Source organism: Monodon monoceros, unplaced genomic scaffold, assembly GCF_005190385.1.
Source record: "Monodon monoceros isolate NGI ecotype Baffin Bay Population unplaced genomic scaffold, NGI_Narwhal_1 Super_Scaffold_18, whole genome shotgun sequence".
In the NCBI taxonomy this organism is placed as follows: domain Eukaryota; kingdom Metazoa; phylum Chordata; class Mammalia; order Artiodactyla; family Monodontidae; genus Monodon; species Monodon monoceros.
The window spans coordinates 47,558,618-47,568,916 of record NW_021703774.1 but is presented as its reverse complement, the minus strand read 5'-3'; the positions used below and the strand labels follow the sequence as shown (position 1 = coordinate 47,568,916).

The window sequence follows — 10,299 nt, the reverse complement described above, 5'->3', positions numbered from 1 at the left end:
CTTTCCCTGCAAGGGCCTGTGCTCCCTTACTGTCAGTGCGTCCGGGTGGAGGGGCACCCAGCTTTCCCTGGAGGGGCCTGTGCTCCCTTACTGTCAGTGCGTCCGGGTGGAGGGGCACCCAGCTTTCCCTGGAGGGGCCTGTGCTCCCTTACTGTCAGTGCGTCCGGGTGGAGGGGCACCCAGCTTTCCCTGGAGGGGCCTGAGCTCCCTTACTGTGAGGTGGAAGCAGCTGATGGACAGTTTGAAAGGTTTCCAGCAGAAGCTGAGGCAAGAGGGGCTCCCTCAGCTGGACCGTCCTGCACTGTGTAGCGAGGGAGCCCAGCCCAGCTCCAGGCTTCCAGAACCTTCCAGAGCCTTCTCCACTGAGTTCCTCGAATTGAACCCCAGGAAAGGAGAAGCAGGTTCTTCCCAGGCTCACCCTACCTTAGAGACCCAGGGAATGGTCCCAGCCAGGTGGGGCCCCTTGGAGTCACTGAGGGGAGAAAGTATGTGTGAAGAAGGGAAAAGTGAGCCACGATGACTTTAAACACGGGGCCAGAATTTCTACGTTTCCTGGGCTTTTGCCCAGAAGCCTCTGAATCCTAAGTAAGGAGTCATATCCCAGGAAGACTGAGGCCAGGGCTAGTCCCAGACAATCCTGGGAAGCAAACCAGGTTTGGATTTGACCTCAGCCACGTTCGCTACTCCAGTGATACCATCCACCCCCAGCTACTTGAGGGCAGCAGCTGGGTCTTATTTGTGAATCCCACCTAGCAGGGTGCCAGGCATGTAGTAGGTCTTTGTTTCAATTTTTCAACATTTTCCTCCCTATTTTACAATCAAAGCTGATCCCAGAAAAAGATAAGATTAGCTCATTCACACTGGGGTATACATGAATAATAACAGCTTAAAGCATTATTTGTATTAGGAGGATTTTAAAAGAGGAGACAGAGAAATGAAGTTATACCATGGAGGTGGGCACACTGTATCTATTTATAAGGCCAGTTGCAGTGTGAAGTGGAATAATGAGGGAGAGTGTGGTGTGTGTGTGTGTGTGTGTGTGTGTGTGTGTGTGTGTGTGTGTAGTGCCCTGTATGAGCACCTGCCTCCCCTCCACCCCAAACAGCATCCACCTGAGCCTTCCACAGAGCTGCATGTCTTTGATTTGGATTTCCTGTGTTAGTTCTCCTGTTTTCCTTTGCAGGGCTCTACGTGCAGGAGATGGCTGATGAGAGCACGGCCAAGCTGTACTCGGGGCTGCTGGGAGTGGGGGATGAGATCCTCGAGGTGAACGGGGCCAAGGTTGCAGGGCTGGGCTTGGCTCACATTAGGGAGCTCCTGGCCCACGCGGAGAGCTTGTCGATCCGTGTGCTGAGGCAGAGGCCTGTCCCACGGTGACCCAGAGGTGCCTTTGCCCTCACCGTCACCCCCTTGGAAACTCTGAACCACCCCAGGGGGTGGCTGGGAATGCACTACATAAAGCTGCTTTGTCTACTGAAAATGAACATGGTGGCATGTAACCCCTTGGGCCTTGGCAGGGCTTCTGTGACTGACCACTTTAGCAGAGGGAAGGAGCCTGTTTGTGTATTTTGTTTGAGGATGTTAATTTATGCAGAACCAGGGAAAAGATATGGGTCTTCCGCCCTGACCAGGCCTGAGGTGTTGTCAACATCTTCCTGCACCTTTGTTGGCAGGGGGAGGGGAGAGATTCAGTGGGTCCTTCGGTTGGTCCCTGAGCATCGCCTTACCCCCAGGTCCCATCCCACACTGTCAAGGGCTCCCCCAGCCCCTCCCACTCCAGAGCCAAAGAAAGTACTCGGCCATATTGGCCTTGAGCCCGCCTTTTTCAGTCTCATTTCTCCCAGCTCCCATTCGACACCTTTGCTTTTTTTCCAGAAATGGACAAAGTGTCCTGGAATAACAGCCTTACAGCCATTGACCATATATTCCAAACCCAAAATTAGCACATGTGGTCTGGTGGGAGAACATCTGGGAGATGTTATCTGGTAGTCAGAATATTAGGACGTTCTGAGAAATCTTTGTGATATAAGGTTGAAGGAACAAAATGAAACCGAGACCAATTTCAGGGAAGTGCAGCTGTGGCCAGTGGGACCGGCCAGACCAGCCCTGCCCCCCACCACAGCCTGGCCATGAGGACCTCTGTCTTCCTTCTCCTGTGACCTTGGACACGGGCCGCAGCTGGTGCCAAGCTGTCCCCAGCCACAAGCTCTCTGCCCAGACTCCCTGAGGGCAGCTGTAGGTGGGCCGCTGGCAGGGAGATGGCAGGGCACGAGCAGCGGGATGGGCTGTCCTGCCTGGGTGCGTCCACTGCCCAAAGGGTTGGGACTCTCTGGGAGTAGGTGGCTGTGTGTCAGTCTTAAATTATTAAAGAACAACGCTGAAACTTATCCTATTCTGAATTGCTAAATTCTGGGCTGGATGCTCACTTGACCTTCACTAGCCTGGCAGGGGCCTGGGGTGGAGGAGGGGGAGGGGAGGGGAGGGAGGAAACAAGCACAGCAGTGAGCAGTGTTGGCATGCCAGAGGGGGAGGGCTGGGGAGGCCCCTGGGGTTGGGGTGACGCCAGGGTTGAGGCGGAAGCCTGCAGAGACCATCCTTTGGCTGGTGGAGGAGCCTCGGGCAAGGTGCATTTCGGAGCAGGAGACAGAATGGAGCTAAGGGGCCTCGGACAGGAGCAGTGGGGATGGGGGGGGCTTGGAGTGGGCAGCCCAGGGCTGCTTTACAACTGGCTGGGTGCAGGCTGTGCTGAAAACACAACAGAATCAGGTTAGAGTGAGTGTTGCTGCACCTCTCAGCAGGCAAGGTCGCTGAAGGAGACACGTGGCCTGAGAGAAAGAGGATGGGGGAAGGGGTCAGGCAATCCTGTGGAGTGTGTGTGCAGTGAGTGTTCTCCCCTCCTAGGGCCTTATCAGCAGGAGCCAGTTAAAACCCCTCTTTACTGTCCCTGGAGGGTAGGGGGAAACTATGGCTCCCAGAGCCCCCCAGCACTGCAGGATGGGGAGGCTGGGCTGGCCTGGGATGGGATGAAGGGGGTTTGGGGAGGCTCTAGCAGGTGAGCAGGGGGACCAATGGAACAAGTGCTTGGGCCTTCAGGATGTGAAAAGGGTGCTGGGACACCTCAGAGAGCAGCCTGGGGCCCCAAAGCATAGAAATAGTCCCACAGCAGAAACTACAGGAGTGGGGAAACCCTAGTGGCTCCCGTACCCCAGCTTGTGGTCATAAAACTTTGGGGAAATTTCATGTTGAAAAATGCTTCTGGGGCAAAAGTCACCTCTGTTTTCTCTGTCTGGTGAGGATGACGATACCGATACCCTGCCTCAGCTGAGAAGAAATGGAAGCGGGGGCGGGGTGCTAGGGCTGGGACTGGGCAGGGAAAGGTCTCTAGGGGGTACTGAGCAGCTGCATCTGTTACATCCCAGGTGGGGGGTCAGGCTCTTGACACATCTTATTTTGTCCTTAAAATAGTCCAGCCTGGGATGTCCCATTTATTGTCTTCATTTACACAGATGGAGAACCAAGTTTAGCAGCAGTGGAGGCCATTCAGACCCGCACTCTGACTCAGCACCCACTCTTCCTACTGCAGCTCGCTCCCCCCATGCCAGCAAAGGCTGGATGCAGCTCGCTCCCCCCATGCCAGAAAAGGCTGGATGGGGGGGAGGGAGGGAGGCACTCTGAGCTGTGTGTGAAGCAGACCTTCCTTGCTCTAATTCCACAGAGGCAGAAGGCCCTCCTTCCTGGGGTAAGATGCTGGGCCCCGACTTGTGCGGGTGGGAGGGGGCTTTGGGTTCTCCAGCCTCCTGTGTGACCTTCCCCATCTGCTCTGCCTGGGGAACTACTGACCTAGAAAGCTATGTCCAGCCCTGCGTCATCCGCGCCTCCCACAGGACCATCAGAACGCTCTTACTTAGAGCCTCGTGTTAACTAGGCGCCAGGCCACATGCCAGGCAGGAGCTCAGAGAGATGAGAAAGACGGGCTCTACCTTACCAGGCCAGAGGCTAGGGGCAGATCAAGCATTGCCACCTGGCCTGGTGGGGCAGTGAGAGGAAGCACCTGGTTAGCCCCGGTGGAGAGCCTGAGAGGGATCAGTGGTTAGCGGAGAGGGGCGGGGCGGGGCGGGAGACGTGGTGGGGCGGGAGACGTGGTGGGGCGGGGGAAGGCAGGCTTACGCAGTGGGAGGAAGTGCGTCCACGCTGGGTTTTGTAAAACGAGGAGGAACTCACAGGAAGGTAAGGGAAAGGACGCTCAGACACGGAAAATAAACAGCATGTGCAAAGGTAAGGACTTCTCCCGAGTCGGCTCTTTGCCCCTCCGGTGGCAGTGTAATGGTACGCTACGTGTCCAGACCTCGCTTCGCACAGGTAGGCACCTGACACTGCAACAACACGGTACAGAAAGTGGCACCAACTTTAACCTCAGGCGTGACGTCAAATCCTTAGGATGACGGGAGCGGGGTGGGGTGGGATGGCAAGTTCCGAAGCCTCCAGCCGAAACCGCGGGCCCGGTGCTCGCCAGGCAGGCCTGGGAGGCCAGGGCGCCCCGACGCTGATTGGTTTTCTGTTTTTTGTTTGTTTGTTTTCAGGGGCGCCTCTTCTCGGTGGCGGAGGGGCAGGTGGGAGGCGAGAGCGCGTCTCCTTGGCAGGGTGCGGCCGGGTGCCCCCGGCGTGGGGACCGAAGTGTGTCGCGGGACAGCGACCAGGGGGCGACTGTGCGGGCTATACTACCCGGCGCCCACCGCGCCCTCCCCGCGAGGCTACTTTGTTCCTCGGGTGTCGCGGGCAAGTCGGGTCGGCCGGGTGGGGCTCTGCGCCGGCCGCACCCTCCCCGCCCCTCCGCTGACCCGGAGGCCCCTGCCGCGCCGGCAGGAGGCTGGGGCGGGTCTGCGCTCCAGGCCGCCAGCCTCCGTCCGCGTCTCCGCGCCTCCGGCCGCTCGTCTCGGCGGGGCCAGGGATGCGCCCGGACCCTGCCCCGTTGGGGACGTCCAGCCGGGCGCAGGCGCGCTCACAGCCGCAGGAGGGTTGGAGCCTGGAGTTTGACGGGGCCGGGTTGTTGGGGGTTTTACACGCCCCTCACCCCGTACACGCAGGACGCTTGGCTCGGCGCCCGGGGCCGGGAGGAAGATGACCCTCCGTTTAGCCTCGAGGAACGCACCGTTGGGGGCGGGGCGGGGGAGAGAGGGCAGCCTGGAGTTGCACGGAGCGCGCGCCCGGCTCTAAGAAGGCGGTGGTGGCGGCGCGCCGAGCGCGGCACGGGGGACGAGCTGGAGCCGGCGGGAGGGGCAGCGAGGCGACGCAGGGGCGGGCACGCGTGGCGGGGTGCAGTAATGGGGACCTGGTGCGCGCAGTGCCCCGAGGGCTGTCGCGTGGAGGAACAGCAGGCACCGCTCGAATTTTGGAAATCAAGGTGAACCTGGGAATTCAGGGACGCGCAGGTGCTGTGCCGTCTCCCACCCTGCTCTGCCTGCTCAAGTATTCCAGAGCTCTGCTGGGGACAAAATGGTCACAATCCTGAATGCTTACGGCGACGCTGCGAGGGAGGGACTACTTATCTCCGTGTTACGAACTAGGAGTCCGAAACTCCGGGGTTAAATTACTTATCCAAGGTGTGACCCAAGGTCACACAGCAAGTAATGAGCGGAGGGAGGATTTGAACCCGGCCATCTGCAACTCCCCGCCTGCGTCCATGCACCTTCCTGGGACCCTGTGGGGCTCACCTCCGTCGGTGAGCAGCTCGCGAGGCCCGGCTCCGCAGTGACCTTCACCATGACGGCGTGGGGGGCTTGGCTCGGGTTTTGCTTCAGGGAAATGGAGCTGGCGCTCCCACCTCCCCGCGGGGGGAGAAGAGTAGGGCGGGCAAATCATTTTACAGAACAGTGTTTCCCTAACTGCAGGCACAACCACTAGTGGGTCACAAAATCTATCTTTTAAAGAAAGACCAACATTAAAAAATAACGGCTTCCTTGCACAAGGCAAGGGTAGGTTTTGTGCGGGAAACGCTTCTTTCAGACGTGTGTCCTGAGTTGTAATCTGAAGTGTGTTCTGGCCATGCTCTGAGGGTGGCATAGAACAGGCCCTGGGGCTGAGGCCGGGAGGCTGGCCCCTCCATTCTGTCCTCAGGGCCCAGCGCTGCCCAACTTGGAAGCTGATGAAACCTGGCCTGGAGGCTGGTGTGAATGCACCTGGCCCCTGGGGGGAAGAGGCCTCCTTGCTCCTACATCCCTGTCATCTAGAGGAGGCCTGTGCCCTGGGGGTGGAATGCAGTGACTGGACTGGACTTCCTGGTCCTCCAAGCTGGCCTCTGGCAGCAGAATTCCCACGTGAACATTTATTGGTTTGAGCTTCAGTTGTTCGTTTCTTGGTTCCACCACACCCCAACTCCACGCATTCATTCATCCACCCATTCATTTAGCTTATTTGTGTGCCTTTGTTGGAGCTATCTTCCCCTTGTCCACCCATCGACCCCAGACAGCTTTCAAAAATGTCAGAGGTGCCTGCCCTGAGAAGCATTCCCTGACACTGATGCTGAAAACTTGTGCACCAGTGCCGAATGGAATCTCGGAGACAGAGTTTTGAGTGAAGTAGAAAAGAACAGCTTTATTGCTTTGCCAGGCAAAGGGGGACACGGCAGGCTCGTGCCTTGAAAACTGTGTGTCCCAACCCGGGAGGATTTGGTGAGGAGTTTTATAGCAATGGTTCAAGGGTGGGGTTGCTGATAAGATTAGGGTGTGTGCAGGGCCTGCACCCCTTTAATCTGGTCTCAGGTAATCTCCTGGTTCCTTTAATCTGGCCTCAGGGGTCTTCTCTGGAATGAAGAATGCTAACATCTTCCATTTGTTAGGGCTTTTAGTTCTGTAAAGAACTCAAAGATATTGTTATGTGTATCCCTTGAGGCAGAACCAGGACCTGCCCCAAGGCTGCACTATTGTTTCTTGGCTGCTCCTCCCTTGTCTCTGCATCCCCTCCCCTCTCTGATTAGCAGCTGTTCGAATCTGCCCTTTGGAACTCAGGGAAGGTCATGGAGGCTGGAGTCTGTTCCCTACAAACAAGAAATGGGGGGCAGAAAGGCTTCTGTGCCCAGGAGCCCCACAGGGTCCTGCTCAGTTTCAACACCTGCATGCTGTGGCTCCCTCCCCTTAGCTCCCCTAGAATCTGGTACCAAGGGCTCTTCATTGTGGTTCTTTTCCCATAGAACTGCTTGTTTATCCTCCACCAAACTTACCTGGCAACAGTTGGACTTCCCTGGCTAATCTGCCCAACCTATTTCCCACCCCAAGTCTCCAGGCTGCCTCCAGAGCTATTGAAAAGGCTGGGCTGTCACCTGGTCCCCTTCCTTCCCTCCCTCCCCATCATCCTCTCTGAGTTTTCCTTTTCCTATAGAGCCAGAGCACCTGCTTAGAAATGGCAACAGCCTTCCTTGGCAGGCAGCTTTGCCCAGCTCTCTTAGGCTGCGGGTTTGGCTAGGTCGGAGTGCTGGGCCCCGAGGAAGGGGCTGCTGGGACTGGCTCTGACACTCTGCCCACGGCGCCAGGGCTTAACAGCTGTCCTGCCAGGCCTGGAGGGTATCTGGGCTCTCCTGTGGATGCTGGGCTGCCTGCTGGGCTGCCTGCTGGGCCCGCCTTTGTCTTGTCCTTCTGCAATCTGGACTCAGGCCCCAACTCACAGTGTGAAGCTGCCCTTATGGGTCTGGCCAGATGCCGGGTACCGGAGAGAGGCCTGCCCTGCCCTTGCGATGCCCATATACCCAGGGTGGAGGCAGCTACAGCTGTGCAAAGAGACAAACCCATGTGCCAAGGGCTACAATGGGAGCCCCAGGCAGGAGGCCCCATTGCACCTGGTGAGCAGAAAGGCTTCCCAGGAGAGCCAGCCCCAGGCTCACTAGCCTCCCTCCAGCTCGGTGTTATCTCAGGAACAAGGAATGCTGGCAGCCATGGGAGCTCACAGCAGCCTTCAGATGCCACAACTTTCTCATCCTGTGCTCCCCAGTGCTCCCCAGACTGTCTCCAGGCTTTTCTGAGTTTATATAATGTTTGCCTCACTTACTTTTTGCACATTTCCAGCCAAATAAACAAAAGCTCCAGAACATTTCATCAGCAAGGCTGAACCGCTTGATTGAGGTCCTTGATCAGATTTCTTGAACTCTGCAGTAGGCTTGTAGGGTTCGAGTTATGGTCTAGTCCAAGGTGGCTGGTGTCCACCATCAGCTTCGGCACTTCCAGTTCAGTGCTTTCACCCGCTGCCCACTTGTACTGCAGGTTATTCGATCCCTCTTCCTCTCCTCGGCTTTACTCTGCCGTTTCTCTGCTTAGAACAATGGCTTGCTGAAAGAAACATCTGCTTGCCACCCCTGAAACCTGGATGGTGACTTTGCAGGGAGGCTGCATAATGGTCCAGTCAGACCTGGGTTCCCATTCTGACTCTACCACTTACTGATTGTAACCTTGGGCAAATTCCTGAATTGCTCCATGCCCTAGTTTTCAGGTACAAAATGGGCCTCAACAGTATTTCCCTTGGGACTTCCCTGGTGGCGCAGTGGTTAAGAATCCGCCTGCCAATGCAGGGGACACGGGTTCGAGTCCTGGTCTGGGAAGATCCCACATGCCCGCAGAGCGACTAAGCCCGTGTGCCACTACTACTGAGCCTGTGCTCTAGAGCCCGCGAGCCACAACTGAGCCCACGTGCCACAACTACTGAAGCCCTGCGTGCCTAAAGCCCATGCTCTGCAACAAGAGAAGCCACTGCAATGAGAAGCCCCTGCACTGCACTGAAGAGAAGCCCCCCCTCGCCGCAACTAGAGAAAGCCCGCACACAGCAACGAAGACCCAAGGCAGCCAAAAATAAATAAGTAAACTTATAAAATCAAAACCCCAAAAAAGAGTGTTTCCCTCATGGGGTTGTGAGAATAAACAAAAAAGTGTTTTACTTCCTCAACATGTCCCTAAGGCCTTGGTCAAAGACCTGCTGGCACATCAGATTCTCAGCAAATATTGGCCAGAAGTATTAGCTTTATTAGCTACTAATGAGATATAAAGATTGAGAAATTTGCTCCTGGAAGAGTTGACGACCGCTTCCCAAAGGCCGGCCAGTCCCGTGAGCTTTTGTGAATGGAGACGAAGTATTTAACAGTGTCCCTAAGGGAGGACGGAGAACGGAAGGGAGGAAGCGGCAGTGCAGAGGTCAGGGAGGCTGGCCTTGTGAGTACATGTCCAAGTCCAAGGCGGCTTCTGGAGCCCATCGCTCCCTCCCTGTGAGGTAGTGGCGGGGACGTTTGTGCTCAGGCTCTGCCTGCACCAAACAGGAGCCACCGCTGCATTCTGGCTGTCGGCATCCTGGAGTGGGGGCCCTGTTCCCAGACAACTGACACCCCGATGTTCCAAGGATGGGGGCGCACTTTGAAACGTGTCCTCTTGGACAGTGAAAACATTGTGATGGCACGGATGGGTCTTCCCGTCCTGTGAGTTCCGTTGTTGCCTCGGGCCTCGGCCTCGTCTTTTAGCACTTCCAACAAGAGTTCTGTGTAAGACTTGCAGCCAGTGGGACCTTGGGAACAACAGCACTCTTGCTGAGCCGTGGGGATGCGCTTCTCCCCTTGTCCACGCCACGTGGTCCACGTTGGCCCCTGGGGTACAGGGAGGTGATCGGCTTTTATCAGGAGATACATGGAACCATTTCCTCCTGAAGTATTCACCGTTAACTCTCAAAATAAGCACTCACTCCTCTGTCGAGGCTGGTTGGTATGTTGATTCGCCTCTGCCCCTTATGGCTATTAGGGGGACGTCAGGCTGAGGACTCGGGAAGCACTGCTAGGTCAATTTCTATGTGAGGCAGCGGGGGCACAGTATGTGGTCCAGTGGATGGACCTTGAGAAATTACTTGTTTCCCAATTTCCCCATGTGCAGATTTGAGATAACATTAGATGAAGAAACCTCTCTGGTTCACACAGCCATTTCCAGTGCTATATGTGTTAACAGCAAGTACTTAGAACAGTGCCTGGCACACAGAAGGTGCTCAGTCAGTCTGAGCAAGGGTGATGATGGCAAGAGGAATGAGGAAGATCCCTGCCCTTAAGGAGCTCACGTAGCCCGGTCGCCTTGTCCCGCAGAGCTACCAGCTGGGATGGGCACTATCCTTGTTGGTTAACACTTCAGCAAGAGGGAAATACGGGACTCAGTTCCTTTGTGTTCTAGTCTCTCTGCTCCCCCAGGTGCCTCATTCCAACTGAAACTGTGTCGTATGATACTGTAAAGGAATAGTATGGCTGCTTGGGGGTTTAAGAATTCATATAACGTGCTCAGCCAGAGAAAA

General features: G+C 56.3%; 1 protein-coding gene across 4 annotated transcripts in view; it reads left to right on the top strand.

Moving 5' to 3' along the window:
* KIAA1614 (KIAA1614 ortholog) overlaps window positions 1–2,376 on the top strand; it is a 40,217-nt gene extending 37,841 nt beyond the window's left edge. For 3 of the 4 annotated variants that reach the window (XM_029229911.1, XM_029229910.1, XM_029229913.1), the window contains exon 10: window positions 1,163–2,376. In XM_029229911.1, the coding sequence (XP_029085744.1) occupies window positions 1,163–1,377 (215 nt within the window). In that variant the 3' untranslated portion in view covers window positions 1,378–2,376. The remainder of the gene's footprint in view (window positions 1–1,162) is intronic. The other variant, XM_029229912.1, reaches the window with a different exon arrangement.
* The last annotated feature ends 7,923 nt before the right edge of the window (window positions 2,377–10,299 follow it).